The sequence below is a fragment of the Micromys minutus genome (assembly GCF_963924665.1).
Source record: "Micromys minutus genome assembly, chromosome: 8".
In the NCBI taxonomy this organism is placed as follows: domain Eukaryota; kingdom Metazoa; phylum Chordata; class Mammalia; order Rodentia; family Muridae; genus Micromys; species Micromys minutus.
In genome coordinates this window covers 9,161,320-9,178,264 of record NC_137977.1, presented here as the reverse complement: position 1 = coordinate 9,178,264, position 16,945 = coordinate 9,161,320, and the positions used below count along the sequence as shown (strand labels likewise).

The following is a 16,945-nucleotide window of genomic DNA, read 5'->3' as shown; positions in this document are numbered from 1 at the left end:
GCATCTACCTTTGGCTCTGCGTAGAGGAGAAATGAGAGTTTTAAGGCTCAGTCAGCTTTGACACTAGGTTTTCAAAGGGTGAAAGAAGGTGCCGGGGACTTGGCTGCACTCGGGCCACCTCAGCTCTGAAGTCTTGCATGGTGGCACTCTTTGGCAAATATCTGTGGTGCACACGTTCACTGGGTAGTTTTAGAGATCAGGCCCAGCTTTTGTCCCTATACAGCCTGGGGGAACGCTTTGCACGACCGGCCTTACAGGCCTGTTTCCACGGAACCTGTGGCGGGTTTTCTAAAACCGTAACAGGCAGACGCTCTCGTCAGAAGAGCATCCCCTAGCTTTCCGTATGGAAGATTGCAAGCACACACTGTCAGCTCGGCGACATGCATGTGACATGCATGTCAGATGGGCAAGATGGCTGAGGCAGCAGTCGGCAGCAGTTTGGCAGATGTAGTCCGGGCCCTCCTTCGGACACCCCTGTTGTCAAGCCCTGTAAGCAGACTGTCTGCTGTGTGTCTCCCGACCCATGGGGTTCTGCTTGTTCTCACCTCTCCTGCTCTTTCCTGCTCCTCTTCCTCCTCCCAGTCCTCCTTTTTCTCAGTGTCTCCAGTTTATTTCATCATCTGAGCTTTAAGTCACCTAAGGGGGGAAAAGAAACTCCCCTAAAATTGACCTTCCTCTTTCTCTGGTTCTGCAAAGCCCACCAGTAACCTTTGTTGAATTTCTTAGCGTCTTGTCTCCTCTGCCGATGCCACTGTAATATGTCCTCCTCCCACCGCGGCAGAGGTTCTGGAGGATAGCCTGGGTGTGCGGAGTCAGCATCACTTGGTAAGAGTGCCAAGTGTCTCCTGCCACCCCACACCTGAATCAAGCTCGATGGCTAGACGGAGCCCTAGTCATCCATTTGGGTAAACTTAACATTTAACAATTGCAAGTTTCTATGACGCCTTAGAATTTACCCGTTACCTTATTTCTTCACTTCCTATAACTTGCTCCAAGGTAAGTTCATCTCTCCATTACTATTTGGGCCATACTCATGGCTTTCGTCGCTATACCTAACAGTTGAATATACATTTGGACCAGTTACTGAAAGCCCTTTCTATTTTTATCTTCTCTGAGACCAATGGTTTTAACTTGATCTGCTTAGAAACTCACAGTCTATAAAGAAAAACGCCAGGTTCTTCACAACCCCTGGCCCAGCTGAGAAGTCTCCATTGAAAGACAAGGCTTTCAGAAGCTGACCCTGGGCCTGTGTGGAGTTTTGAAGGGAGCACTAGCAATGAGCCATAGAGCAATCCCCAAAGGAGCGTTTGACCTGTCCTCAAACCCTGCACTCAGCCTCTAAGACACTGAAGTGTTCCCCCTGTCCTGTCCACTCTTTCCTTCTATATCAAATGCTGATTGTGAAAATCAATCTTGAGTCTTCTTTCCACACATAAAAGAACAGAGGGCCGGGGTGATATTTTATCCCATTTACTTGTGATCACCTTCTTTCTTCCCACTCAACAGCATGGAGTCGTTTAAATGTGTTTATTAAGCCCTGTCTCTCAGCAAGAGCTTTTGTAAAGGTTTGGTGATTTCTATGCACATATTTTTAGGTGTGGTATAGGTGTGTGCTGTATATGATATATGTGTGTACATGTGTATGTGAGTACATACTTGGAGGCCAGAGGAGGACTTTGGGCGTCTTTCCAGTCACCCTCTACCTTGTTCCCCTGAGATAGGATCTCTCAGTAAGCCTGGAATTCTTTTTTTTCAGCTAGGCCACCTGGCCAGGCAGCTCCACTAACCCTCCTGTCTACATGCAAGCCCCACCCCACCCCACTGATGAAGTCAGGGTCTTCCAGTCACACCCAACCTTCTCCATGGACTCTGGCATCCAGACTCAGGTCCTTGTCATATAGTCCAGCTCACTGAGAAATCTCCCCAGCCCACAAATATCTTTAATTGATGTGAATTGATATTGTTTTAAATCTCGTATTTCTTTTCTTTTTCACTCAACAAGATCCAGCCTTGGCTTCAGTTTGGTTTTTTTGTATTTTTGTTGTTGTGGTTGTTGTTGTTGGTGGTGGTGGTGGTAGTGGTGTGGTATGTTTGTACCCTGCTGTCACCCAAGGATGAGCACCGTCATGCTGCAGTGACAGTCAGTCCTTACAGGCAGTCCCATATGTTTCAATGTAATTGTCTTTGGAGTCGCTGCCTCCCTCCATTCTCTCCATGGGTCAAGGGGATCCTTTAGCTGCTGGGCTGGAGACTTAGCTCAGTTGATAGAGCTCTTGCCTGGGTTTTATCCCTTGCACGGAACAAAACTAGTCATGATACTCAGAAGATAGAGGTTAGATGATCAGAAGCCAGGTTCATCCTCAGCAAAGTAGCAAGCTTGAAGTCAACCTGGGCTACATAAGAGTCTGTCTTAAGAAAAAAAAAGGAAGGAAGGAAAGAAAGGAAAAAGAAGAAAAGGGAAGAGAAACAATACCTACATTAAGAAATTACAGCTGTGCAGCCCCACTTGGTAGGAAACTGTTGTTTCTCATTGGCACTTATGGAACTACTCAGGTATTTGCTTCAAACACCTGTCAGTGATTTGAGCAGCATCCTTAAGTCAATGTTGGTATCCATTGGACATCATTGTATTGGTGGTGGTACCATCTAGATGATTTTCCCAGTGTGCATCTCCTTTCAGAAGCTTTGTCTTTTCTATCACCTGACCATCAACCTTTCTCACAGTGTAAAAATCCTTAATTTTAATAAAATTATTGTTTTGACTTATGGTTTCTTTGGAAGTCCAGTTTGATTTTTCTCCTTAGAATGAGCTACTTTTACCATTACCAGAGACTAGTCTTTTTCAGTTAGTTGTGAAAATATTTTTATCATATAATATTGATTTTTTTCCTCCCTAACTGTAAATTCATTTATTCCACAGAAATGTTCATGAACACTGAAAGGACCAGAAGTCTAGCAAAATAAAACTGTATTATGTCCCTGTAATTAGTAAGAACAATACATGAAGAAAAGTGTGTGTACGTGTATGTGTCTGCTTATATGTCCGTGCAACACATGAGTGCAGGCATCACAGAGCCACAGAGAGGGGCCTGGATCACCTGGAGCTGAAGTTTGTAGGTGGTTGTTAGCTGTCTGCTGAGAGTCACACCACTGGACTCTCTCCAGACCTCGTTTCAGTTTCTTAGTCCACACTTGTGTTCCTGGTCATAAACTGTCATCAGCACAGAGTCACGAAGTCTGTACACATTTTTACTCCCTGCTGTATGACACTGACCGGCAGTTATCTGATAGCCATCTGTCCCACTGATTGATACACAATTAGGCATAATTTCTACTTACAGCCCATCACTCTCTGCATGTTATGAAACTTGGAGACTGTCACCACCATCAAAATAACAAATCACTGAGTCTCATGACAGTCTTCGCGTTCTCCCTGCAGAGGGACAGACACTGAAACACGTTGTGTCATGTAGACTGGTAATTGGCATTTTCTATGATCTGATGTAAACAGAACCATACTCTATATGTAATTTGTGCTTGACTATTCATTATAGCTTTTTAAATATTATGAATTCTGAAGGTAGCCTTCTGAACTATCCTTTAAATTTTTTTTATTTTTCTTTTTAAAAATTTTTTTAATTAAATGAAAAAAATTGATCCCTTTTGATATCAGCAATTACACTGGTCAAGTATGTCACTATTAATCTTTTATAAAGTGTCCTGGTGATCTCTATTTATTAAAAGCCTGATCTTGCATTAGAAACAAGAGTATTGCTTTTTATTATCAGTCCTCAGACTGCACAGCTACATCCTGGCACTCGGAAGACTGGGCTAGCCTGGACTACACAGTTAACAGGGAAGTTGGGGGAGGAGGGGAAGAGTGGTTTTGCTTATATGGCATCTGTTCAGATCGCTCTTCTCTGAAAGCATCCCCCCACACACACCCCAGCCTTGTTGATCCCTTCAGACAGCCTGCCAGCAGCCCTGTTTACATAATTGCCCTCCTTGGGTGGAATATTTTAAGTCCTGTCCTCCACACGAACTGCAGCCTGTTTAACATGGAACAGGGTCAACCTGAAAGGCACCAGAGAATGCCCAGTAAGCTAGTTCTCTGCAGAACAAAAGTGGAGGCATTTGGAGGAAAATGAAATATTGGAGCAAGAACAGGGGCAGCTCATGAGCAAAGACTAAAGTGGGGTGGGGCTGAGGGTGGGGGTTCTTTGGTGAGGACATAGATGGGGAAGCTACTTGCTGTAGGGAAGGAGGAGGAAAGTGTGTGCAAAAGCATTTGAGTTAACTGAGTACTTTCAAGAAAGTGAAATCGCAAACCAGAGAGCAGCCCCAGAGCTGTTCAGATCTCCGGTTCTTCCTTCCTCCCTTCCTTCCTTCTTTCCATCCTTCCTTTCTCTTTCTTTTTCAGTAATTTAATTATTCACTTTAGATCCTGATCTAAGCCCCCCTCCCTCCACTTCTCCTAGTCTCACCCTTGCAAATCCCTCCCATTCTCTTCAGAGAAGGGGAAGCCCAACCTTTGGTTAAAGAAAAGCATTTAACAACGAAGAAGAGGTCCATAGTCTAGGGCCTCTTCATCTTTCTGGTTCTTAAGGTTTCTTTCCACAGCTATGATTTATCCTTAACCAGAGTAGGACCCTAGTCCACAGTCATTGGGTCGCAAATGTATTTTAAGCATGGGAACCTTGGATTTGAATTGTTCTTCTCAGGTGAACAGGGAATTTAGATGACAGCTGGTCACCAAACCAGATTACACTTGGTGTGGTTCTCCCAGTCTCTGTCTCTTCCAGAACCAATAAGGTAGCAGAGAACCACCCTAAATCCCTCCTAAGTTTCTTTCTCTCAACTCTCCTCTTTCCATCCAACCTCCAACTGTGTCATTTCTTTGTGTCAAATTCACAGAACCTTTTGACATCTTGTGTTGTGCAGGAACTTCTCCAAGATTAATGTTGAGAGCTAAGACCTTTCTTGTATCATAAGAAAGGTTACAAGAACAGCATGGCTGCTCCTGTTTCCACTGATAACACACATGCCTTCATCCACACATTGACCCCCCACTGAAGAATGCATTCATTCGCTGAGCTCTTGAGTCACTGTGCTAAGCTCTGTCTATATGACTAGACAGCCTAGTAAGTCTAACATCAGTATTTCTGACCTGTATTATGGAACTAGGGAGCAAATGTGTCCATAAAGTTATGACTTAACCAAAATCCCACTGTGGAAGAAGAGGCCAGGATTTGACTATAGAAGTCCACAGACTCACTCATGGTGACCTTCCATATCTCTGCCTTAGCAAATGAAGTACTTGAAGGACCTGCCTTGCCACAATTCTTTTATAGAACAATTTTGGGGAGATTTTCCATACTCTCCTATCCCGACGACCACATACCCTCCCTGTTATCAGTATCCCACAGGACAACGGAGTGGCTGTCCTGATTGATGAACCTACCTTGGCACATCATCATCCGAAGTCCATAGTTCACTGTAGGGTTTCTCTTGGTGGTAGACACCCTCTGCCCTTGGACAGACCATACTGACTAGTACCACCATTCTCTCGTGCAGAGTGCTTTCACTGCCTGGCCCCTGTATTCCCTTCCCCACCCCAGTCACCAAAGATCCTTCTACCCTGTGTACAGTATGGCCTTCTCAGAATGTCATGTGGTTGGAATCATATACCACATGCCTCTTCATATTGGCCTCTCCCATACAGCATCATGGATTTAATGTTTCTTCCATGTCTGTTCAGAGCTAGAGCACATTACTATTTCTACATAAGGAATTCAGTGGAAATGTATCTTCTCTCTCTCTCTCCAGACATACAGCACAAGGCCTGTACAATATGCTTTTGCTTTGTTATTGCTATATTTGAGTGGACCGAGCCCATGAAGTGTCTGCTGTGCCGTGTGTCTTTGAGACTCATCATGAGTCTGTACATGGAGTTTTAATCACTCTACTTTTGGCACAGAGTTTGAAAACTAGATCTTCTATAACCAGGGCATTTTTCCCCTAATGAGAACCACAGCGTGAGCAGCTGTTTGTCTCGCTGCCTCTCCTCTGTGGTCCCACTGGTGTGTGGGAGTTCACAGTTGGCCAGGGGAAGAGAGCTAGCGAGCAAGAAGCCAAGAGTGGGGTCAGGTTTCAATTGAGGATTAAAAACAATGGAATACTGAAATCCTTGCTCTCCAGCCATGATGCTGCTCCCTTCTTACACGCTCTCCTAAAGTGTGGAGGAGAAGTCTGTGTCATATAGACTGAAGCTTCCGTGCAGAGCCACACTTACACTTTCAGTTTTGCCCATCAGTGTGAAGTAATGGTGTAGCTTGAACACCTGCCTGTGTGGTACGCACCAATGTTTTGTGTGTCCGTGCTTGTGTGGCGTTCCATCCCTTCCCCTGGGTAGAAACTGTGTATATTTGTGTGTATATTTCTTATGATTTCTATGTCCTGATTTCAGTCTGCAACACACTCTTTCTCTCAGTCTCTTCTCCTAATTTTCTGATTACCTTTGTTTTCCCTTCACTTTTCATACAATCCAACTAAAATTAGTGAAAAAATGCTTTATATTGGGTACTCTTGATTTTTATGTAGGTAACTGGTCATTTTGTTATATTTCTCTTTTTTTAAGAACCCAACTCAAGCAAATTTGATTTTGATACTACTTTTTTAATATATGTTTTTGCTTTTTAGAAGAAGCAGCTGCTCCATCCAAGCTGCACCACCCACTGGGCCAGACAGTATAAGTGGGTGACTGGGTTCTACTTCCACAGAAAGGGATGGCCCCAGTCACACCATGGGCCTCCCTGCCCAGGTTGCTCTGTAGTGTACTTACATGAAGCACGACCTAGTCCCTTACCAATTTCAGGTCACTTTGGGAATTAAATGAGACAACCGGAGTAGACTTTCAAATTTTATCAAAGACAACTCATTGACTAAGTTAACGGTAATGACCTCTCTGGCCATCAGCTTTCCTTACATTCTTCCAGCAGGAGGTGGGGCACCTGTCCCAGACCACTGTTCTCAACCTTGGTAGCTGCACATGCATTGTTAGCAACAGCAGCGTGGGGTCAGGACACAGCTACAATCCTGGATATGCTCCTGAGTCACCCAGACCAAAGCAAATTCTTTAATCTCTACAGGCTCCATGTCCCCGCCAGTTCAGTGTATAAAATCCCGCCTGTCCCAGGATGTCAGCCCAGGGTCACTGTAAGGAAGAGTCCTGATGCAGAAGTCGGCCCTCTCCATCCCGTCTCCCAAAGCTGACAGAGTCTCCTAAGAAGCCACCTGTGGGGTGCGACTCTCTAAGTCTTTGTGTTGAACTTCAGAGTAGAATCAGGTCAGGAAAGGCTCTTGGAGATTAGGGAGCTGTTATATTAGTTCTGCTGTTCTGAAGGGAGATGGGTTTAGGGTCCAGTGCACGTTAAGGTGTAGTGATGGGAAGGGAGGGATGGGGTGGGATTAATACTGGAAGCCTTATTATCCTTACAAAATGATGTAGGAAGCCAAAGAGATACAAAAAGTGCTGAGGACAGAAAGATTCCAGGAAAAGATTGTGAGTCAGAGGGAACCGGAAGTTGATACGAGAGGAATGAAGACAGTGATGAGATTCCCATTGTGAAGGGTTAGCAGCCACCTTCAACTCTATGACCACATTAGGTTTAACCTTGTAATGGAACATTTTTTCCCGAGACATCTTCTAGTCTTTCTGAAAACACAAAAGACCAATAACATACTATGAAAAATACAATTTTTCCTTAAAAAAAAAAAAACTAGGCAGTCATTTCAGAGTATAGACGCTTCGAAGCCTCTCTCCTGGAATTATGCTCTAATTATGTGCCTTTAAATCCAGGTAGATCTAGAATCCTTCAAAGATGGAGAATCATGGGTGAAAGCAATCATCTAACTTGTTCTATATGAGACCTGATGGAGGAAGCGTATGTAGAAATATGCACAAATTATTTACAATAATCTATTTTTGCCTCATGTCTTTTTGTGGGATAGTTGTTTAACTAGTGACTTCTTTCTGCATTATTTTAATTCTTGTTCTTGGTAGTGCTGTGGGCCTTTTTATTGAGATCCGCCCTTTTCTTTGACTGTAAGGATCTTTGTCCTCTCAAACCCAAACAATAGCCTTAGGACGAACTAGACCTGATCCAAGTTAGAATAGGAAGTGCTATCTTGTAACATCTCAAGCTTGGTTTTATGTTTTGTGTGTGTGTGTGTGTGTGTGTGTGTGTGTGTGTGTGTGTAGTGCATGCTCATGTCCATGTTTGAGTGTGTATATATGAACAGGTACACTAATATACGTGGACATGTGGAGTCCAAAAGTCAACACTGAGTGTCTCTCTCAATTCCTCTCTCCCTTATTGTGAAGACAAGGTCTCACAGTATCTCTGGAGCTTTCTAGTTCACCTAGATTGGATGACCAGTGAGGCAGGGACAGTCCTGCCTGTCCTTCTACAGCGTGGAAATCAGAGGCACACATTGATATGCTGCTCAGTAAACTACTAGGCAAAATATGAGGTTGGTGGAAGTGTGAGTGGGCACAAATCTGTACTTTGGCACGGGGAAGAATGAAAGTACACTTGCCCTTTGGCCCAGCAAATTCTCTTTAGGCATGTTCCCACCAGTGCACGAGGACTAAAGACTCAGAACCTTCAGTACCAGAACACTGACTGACATCACTGTGGGTACAAAGGACTGGAATAAGCCTGACGCCGGTCAGGAGGAAGCTGCTTACGCTGGAGATGACATATGTTGGAGTCAGACTCTGTGCAGCTCTTCCAAAGAACGAGGTAGCTTGTACCCAGTGCAGACCTGTATGATGCTGTCCGGCGTTTGGGGAGGAGGGGCATTAGGCACGTGGCTGGGCTGTGTCAAGCACTCTTGGACTTGGTGAAGGATGTAAGTTCATGACTGTTGGTTGAAGTAGGCACACTCGTGGAAATGCGTTAGCTGCTGGTGGTGACAATAGCAGGCGTGTGTCTCCCCTGGCAGTCCTGATCTTCATCCCAGCCTAGGAAGGCTCTAACCTGCATCTACACGCAGATAGAAAGAGAAGCTCTCCACTAGGAGAACTTAATTATACATACAGATTCCTGCCCAGCCTTGTTTGGTTATTGGAAAGTGGCTTTGGTTTGTTGTTTCATTCATTGGGAATGGCTTATTTCTTCATCCAGGGAAATGGCCTAGTGGTTCAGAGGTTCAGATATCTGAACCATTTTAAATAGTATTGCTGAAATAGCTGTAGTTTTATGTCTGAATCCCAGTATCAGGCAGTCAGAGGCAGGAGGGTCAAGAGTCCAAGGTCATTGTCTATATAGCAAGTTAGTAACCAGTCTAGTATGTGTGAGATCTTATCTCAAAAAAGAATTAGTTAACCAACTAAAAAGCATCTCTGCACAGTGGTCTCAAGTTCATCCAACTTAATGCTGGTAGTCTGTCTCTGAAAGGTGTGAGAGAAGCAAGGTTGGCCAGGTTCCTGTTTTAGTGGTACCTGCTGCTTTATGCCACCTTCAGTGAAGAACGCAGACCTGTTCCTTCCTAGCACTGTAGACTTTCAGGCTCTCTGTGCTTAACCTTGGGTGGTGTGAGCCTTCTTGGACTGTGCTTGTATTCCACTGCATTCCTGGTCCTCCTCCTCTCTTCTCTCTGCACTGCCTCCTGGGATGGTTTCTGCTCTTTATCGCTTCCCACGGCAGGGCGGGGACATCAATAGAGTGTCGTTCATGTCAGTTATGGTCACTGATGGCTACTGCAAACCTCTGGTCTTACCTTGTTTTTTATTTATACACATTACATGTAGCTCTGTCCCTGCAGGATGGCAAGCAGTTATTTTAAAAAGTGCTGTAAAAGAATGATATTTACCCCTGGCCCTGCTCACTGCCACACTGATGGGGACCCATGGAGTCTGGTCCTCACTGGGCACAGAACAAGTTCTGGCTAATGGCTGCCCTATAACTTCCAGCCAGTAGCCAGTTAGATTAGCACTGTGCTTCTCACTCCCCCGCTTCAGTTCGAACTGTTGCTCCCTCCCTGTAAGGAAGGAGTTTTGCCTCTTTTACATGCCTGGCACAACCTTCCCCGGTGAGGAAAGGAAAGCCCCTTGGTATCATGAGGGCGCTAGAGTGTAGATGTCAAGGGGAGCACTTGGGGCCTTTTGGCTATGCCTAATATGTTATACATTGTGAAGTTCATCCTCTCTGTCTGCCTTGAGGGTCATGTGAAAAAAAAAAATGACTCTTTTCTAAATGACACTTAACTCCTAGTCAACATGTTAATTAGGAAATAGAGTTTTAGAAACAACACATGGGAAAAAAGCTTGAGTCTTTGTTTCTAAACACCATGCTAGAATCATTTAAACTGTTGTCAATGAGCGTGTCGTTGGTGTTGGATTAGTTTCTGGGAGTTTCAGGGTAGCACAGATGGACCAGGTCTCACAATGGAGACATTTTATGAGCTCATCAAAGCTGCTGAAAGACAATGCAGCTTCCTCTGTCTGGAAGAACGACTTGACAGTAACATCTCGGAACAGATGTTTCCACAGCCTCCACATGTTTCTATTTGGTGGCACAAAAGACTGTTACTCATGAAATGGTCTGTTAGAGAATTAGTTCCCCTGGGTGGGGGTCGTGGGAATATGTGTTGTATAAATTGATTTTACTTTTGGCAGGAGACCGGCTCTTAACTAAGCCAGTCTGCAAGGTTAGGCTTCAGCAAGATTCCATTTTCAGGCCAGAGTCAGAGAGGATGTAACAATGACATGGGCTAGCATCTTCCCCAAAGTGCATCAGGTTAACTAATCAGAGACCACCATACCACCCATAAAGAAGTAGAGGCCGAGTGAAACCACAGGACTCTGGTCTTGTAAAGCTCGGGCAGAAGCAGGCTGTCCCTGTGACTGGTTACTTACATCATCATCCCAACACAAACCCGTTTTGCAACTCACGGATGTTGATTTTAGATAGCCATTTAAAAAGAGACCTGGCAGCGTAGGATGTGGTTTCAGGATCTCCCAGGAGACCTTAGTATGACTGTTCAGTCTTGTAGACTAGGAGAGCTGGTCATTTTCACTTGTGATGTCTGATTTTGTGACTGTCCCGGTCTGTACTTTCTACACTGTCCAACAGGACAGACGTCAGCAGACTGTGTCCCTCAGGGCCACCTCTGACCTGCTGTCTGTTTCTGTAAGCTGGGACCCTAGCCACTCTCATTCACTGTACGTTCTCTGTGGATGCGTTTGTACTTTGTCACCAGAAGCTACTTAGCTAGTGAAACCTAAAATATTTACAGAAAAGTGTGCCAACCCCTGCAATAAAAAGTTACATACATACTGTGACTCAGCCCATGAAGAAGACGTTTGATCCATATGCTCTGGTGACAGGCAAAATGATCACAGGACCAGCCTAGGCTACGCAAGACCCTGTCTCAAAAATAGCACCAAAGAAGAAAAGAAGGCATATGTAAGGTTTTAGTAATTTAGATTTTGAAGTCACTTTGAGAATATAAGAACTATAAATAATTGAAGTTAGATATTCTATCACAGGAGAGCAGTCAAAATATACATAGACAAACATGAAAACCAACATCTTACAGAATGATCTGAGAAGCATTCTAAGATGAGAATAATTTTTTTCTGATGTGTAGTATGTTCTGATGTTAAGAGCTATGCTGTATTTAGCTATTGCTATATTCATTTATCTCTCATCTGCATTCAGTTCCCAACGCCATAAGGAAGGAAAAACAGGACTGAGAATAGTGTTGTACTATAGAGCACTTGCCTAGCATGCAGGAGGCCCTGGGTTTAATTCCTGGAAAAGCACGCACAGCCCTTATAAAAACACAATATTATGTATCATGGCAAGTAGGTGGGGGGGTGGAGGAGGAGAGAAAGAAAGACAGGAAGGAAAGAAGGAAGGAAGGAAGGAAGGAAGGAAGGAAGGAAGGAAGGAAAGAGAGAAAGAAAGAAAGAAAGAAAGAAAGAAAGAAAGAAAGAAAGAAAGAAAGAGAAAGAAAAGAAAAGAAAGAAAGAAAGAAAGAAAGAGAAAGAAAGAAAAAGGAAGAAAGAAAAAAGAAAGAAAGAAGGAAGGAAGGAAGGAAGGAAGGAAACTCTCATAAACCTCCTTATTTCATAAGCCAAATAGTCTGCTGTGTTAGATTTAAGAGATTTAATGCAGCAGCTAGGGAGATGGCTCAGTTGGTGAAGTGCTTGGAAGACCTGAATTCAGTCTCCAGTACCCGCATAGAAACAATGAATTAAATGGTTTACGCTTGTAACCCCAGTGGGAGAAGTAGAGATGGGGGCTTGCTGGCCAGGCAGCCAGACTTCCTTGGAGAACCCCAGTAATTGATCCTGTCTCAAACAAGGTAGATGGTACCAGAATACACCAAGGGTTGTCTTCTGGCCTTCATCTAGGTACACACACACACACACACACACACACACGTATATACAAAATGAACATGAAATAACTTTGTGAGTTTTTTTTTTCAGTCTAGACTTAAATCTGCTGCTAAAACTGATTTCACCTTTTCTTTTTTGCCTTTTATTGGTATGGCTACTAGAAAAGTGTTCATAACTCAGTTTGAGCAGCTGCTAGCACCTAATAAGTGTCTGAGCTATATTCAGTCCCACCTCATCTTACAAAAAGCCTTCCAAAACACTGATCACAAATTCTAATAAACTCTAGTGATAGACCTAAGCATTTGCAGATTTTCATCAAACTGTTTTCTGATAGCTTTATTCATATTTGGCTTCCAAATCTGTAACTTCTTACAATACATTACAAAACATAAATCACCATTACAGATAGTTGACGATATTGGAAGATATCTGGTCTCTGTCAGATGTTCAATCTGTAATCAAGCAAGTAAATATAAATTTTAACTCCCACAGGCAAGTGCTTTGGCCCCTCACACATCTCCTAACACGGAGAGGCTGTCCTGTCTCAGCTTGAAAGACATTTTCAGGTTGTATCTAATCTATTCCTTGGCTGGGCTTGCTCCTTTTGAGCTTGTCTAGAGCATCCAATTGATGCTTCTTAAGTAGGTCACTCTCCTGCATGGCTTTTGAATTAATTCCCTCCAGAGTCACAACTTCATCCCAATCAGAAACATGGATGACACTACATCCCCACTGTCTCTGCCTTCCCACCAAGATCTTTGGTACCCTTCCTAACCAAAAGGTCTAAGAACAGGCATAGGTTCGCTCCCTTGCATGCACACCGAGACTCTTTCCTCCTGCCTCGCTTCCCATACTCACCGGTGACTTCACAGCCATTGCAGAATCTGAGCCTAAATTCCTGCCTACTTCATGCCAGCCCCTGTGCACTCTCTGGCTTCAGTGTTAATTCTTAGCCAGGAAGGTCCAGTGGTGACTTAATGTCACTCAACAGTCACATCACATCATAGATCTCTGTGAGCACTGAAAATCTTCTCTTTAACCTCCAACACATCTGCTTGTGGCCTTGTTCTAACTGATAGCTTTTCTCCACCTTGGGCTAGAAAACTTGAGTCAGGAAAAGAGCCAAGTCCAGCTCACACAGCTGCCTCTGCTATAGTAGAAGGCGGGCTGCCCTTGTCTGCAGTGGAAGGTGGGCTGCCTCTGCTGTAGTAGAAGGTGGGCTGCCCTTGTCTGCAGTGGAAGGTGGGCTGCCCTTGTCTGCAGTGGAAGGCGGGCTGCCCTTGTATGCAGTGGAAGGTGGGCTGCCCTTGTCTGCAGTGGAAGGTGGACTGCCCTTGTCTGCAGTAGAAGGTGGGCTGCCTCTGCTGTAGTATAAGGTGGGCTGCCCTTGTCTGCAGTGGAAGGTGGGCTGCCTCTGCTGTAGTAGAAGGTGGGCTGCCCTTGTCTGCAGTGGAAGGTGGGCTGCCCTTGTCTGCAGTGGAAGGTGGGCTGCCCTTGTCTGCAGTAGAAGGTGGGCTGCCCTTGTCTGCAGTAGCTCCTGTTGATATCTCTGAGCTTCACCCTAGTCCTGGTTCGATTCTAGTTTAAATGCTAACTTCAAAAAGTACCTGCCATGGTACAGGACCTTAGTTTTAGAAAGTAATGGGTGTGTTATTATAACTAAATGACAAGAAAATATACTGCTAAAACCAAGCAACTGTTTCTAGCCGACTATACTTTCCGTTGGAGGTCTAATGTCATGCAGGCCACGATAATAAGCTCTGAAAAAGATAAAATGCAGTTTGCTTCCATTTTCACACTGAACTTTAAAATTTGTCTAGATTCTAGTTGAATGAAACCTGCGGGTGGCCATCCTTTTAACGTGCTGATGAACAGCAGTCTACAACAGAGAAGAGCTGGCACAGAACAAGATGATGTCACCGTGGTCCAGCATCAACATCTCACATCTCTTCTGCTTACCGTGTGTTTTAGGACAATTCAAGCTGCTGGAACAAGACCGGGATATAAAGGAGCCGGTGCAGTATTTCAACAGTGTGGAGGAAGTGGCCAAAGCATTTCCTGAACGTGTATACGTCATGGAGGAAATTACATTCAACGTGAAGGTAGTTCTGAAGAATCATATTTACCCCTCACTGAGACATTCCAGTGTACAGTACACTAGGTGTACACATCTGTGCATCCTAGGAACATCCATTCATCCTCTTAGTTAGCATCTGAATCACTATCAGTTGTAGAGCCGACCTGACTCCTAACACGTTACTTATAACCATGATCTTTATTGGAACTTGAAACTGGTAATTTCAGAAATAAGATTCCTGTGTTATTGATTTTTCTCATGGCTGACACAAATACTAACAAAAAGCAGTTTAAGGAAAGAGGGGTTAGTTTCTCTCACAGTTCCCAGGGGACAGTGCCCATCAGAGTGGGGAGCTCACAGCAGCAGGAACTCAAGGCAGGCGGCTCATTATGTCCCAGGCAGGAGGCTGCAAGAGCCGTGACTCCACCGCTCAGCACACTTTCATCTTTTTTACTACGCCTGGGATCCCAGCCTGTGGGTTAGCTGCAGTTAATCCATCTAGGACAAGATGGATCACATCCCTCTCGGAAAAGGCCAGAGTCTTGTCCCGCAGCTGACTCCCATCCTGTCGTGTTTGGAGTCAGTGTGCTTCCACATAGGAGCCTCCTCCCCTTGCCAGACTCCCTGGGGAGCAGGGCCATTGCTCCTGGGATCCAGGTGTGGTCTGCTTCCTTTATTATTAGAGTTAGTGAGACTCTATACTGTATAAAATCCTCTCCTGAATATGTTTTACTTATGCATAAAAGTTTGTATTTTTTTAATTCCTCCAGTGCCCCAGTGTATAAGGCATCAAAATAGCATGCCTTAATTTCCACGCTCGTGAGAGTATATTCTCTGTTTTTAAACTTACTAAGATTCATTAATTCATAGAATATTAAATCTAGGGGGTGGTTGTTGCTTGGTTTTGTTTTTGAAGTTTTGGGGGGTTGGAGATAAGATTAGGGCTCCGAACTCACCAGGTGGCGGCTGCCTCTGAACTGCCCCAGGAAGCTGAAATATGCTTCCTAAGCGTTTTAACAAGTCTTAACCTTCCCAGAAATTCTTATTTAATATTAGCTAAATTAAAAAAAAAAAAAAAGTCAAGTTAGTACTTTTAGATTCTTTTCTAAAAGTATTTTATCTCCTAAGTGATAACAAATCAGTCATAAAGATGTCTTATGGCTTTTAAGGTTGACATTCTGGTTTTGGTCACGTTTTCACATAAAATGTTTTGAGACAGGGCCTTACTGTGTAGCCCGTTAGCCTGAAACTCACTATGTAGCTCAAGCGGCCTCGAACTCACAGAGACCCACCTGCCTGAGATTAAAGTCTTGTACCTCCATACCCTGCTTTGTGTACAGTGTGTTCAAAGTTGTCTCTCTAGAAGCCTTTTAAATGTCTGTGGTAAATCATTAAATACAGACTGGGGAGCTGGCTACGTCAGAAATATGCTGTGTAAACACACGGACCCGAGTTTGATTCTCAGCGTCGGTATAAAGCTGGACAGGACCATCTGTGCCAGCAGTGCGTGCCCGACTGAGAGGCCGGCCGAGAATCTCAGGCTGCCGGCCAGCCAGCCAATGGGTGACTTCCAGGTTCAGTGAGAGAACCTGGCTCAAAAACATAAGGTGGACAGTTCTTACGAGGTATTAACTGCTTAACTAGCAAATATGTTTTGAACTCCTACTGTCTGTTCAGGAGTGTTCTCAGTTAGTATGCAGGGGTCCTTCTTCATGGAGACAGCCTAGTAGGAGAGGAAGAAAATAAATAAACAAATGTTTATCCTAATTCCAAGTAGGAACATGGTGTGTGTAGCTGGCCTCACAGATCTTAAGCTTGGAGAAAGACTGAAGTTGGGGGCGTACATGTATGGCCTTACACCTTTGGACAGTATTTGAAACCCTGGGTCTAGTTACACTGACCTACAACAGCCAGGCTCAGTGGTAGGTGATTTTGTTACTGAGCAGACTGGCTGTGTAACTTTGTCATGGTTATGGGATGGAGGGGGTTCCTGGCACACTGTGTTCGGTTCTAAGCACCCACATCAGAAGCACCTGTAACTCCAGGCCCAGGAGGTTGAGCATCCTCTTCTGGCCTCTGTGGGCACTGGCCTTCATGCACAGGCACACACACACACACACACACACACCTAAAACATAAAAATAAATCTTTATTTTTTTAAACGGCTATACTCAGACCATCTGTCTCTCTTTAAATAAAGCCACCATGATCAGAAGGCCTACGAGGCCGTGGATTTCGAGCTGGGTTCAGCCTCACCCACAGACAGTGAGTGTAACCACGGACACATTGCACCCTCCCCCTGCCCCGCCTCCAGCACCCAGTATCTTCCCCTGCACAGCAGGAGTGAGACTGTCCTGAGAGTTAAATGAAGCCGTCATCCAGTCCTGGTTAGTGTCTGGTGTGGGAGTTAGTGAGCCTGCTTCCACATTGTTGTATGGAGACACCGTCTACCTACA

General features: G+C 44.5%; 1 protein-coding gene across 1 annotated transcript in view; it reads left to right on the top strand.

Moving 5' to 3' along the window:
* The window catches only part of GAREM1 (GRB2 associated regulator of MAPK1 subtype 1), a 157,874-nt gene that overhangs the window by 109,862 nt on the left and 31,067 nt on the right, over window positions 1-16,945 (top strand). Inside the window, exon 3 of the mRNA XM_080919965.1 lies at window positions 14,384-14,514. Coding sequence (XP_080776091.1) covers window positions 14,384-14,514 — 131 coding nt within the window. The remainder of the gene's footprint in view (window positions 1-14,383; window positions 14,515-16,945) is intronic.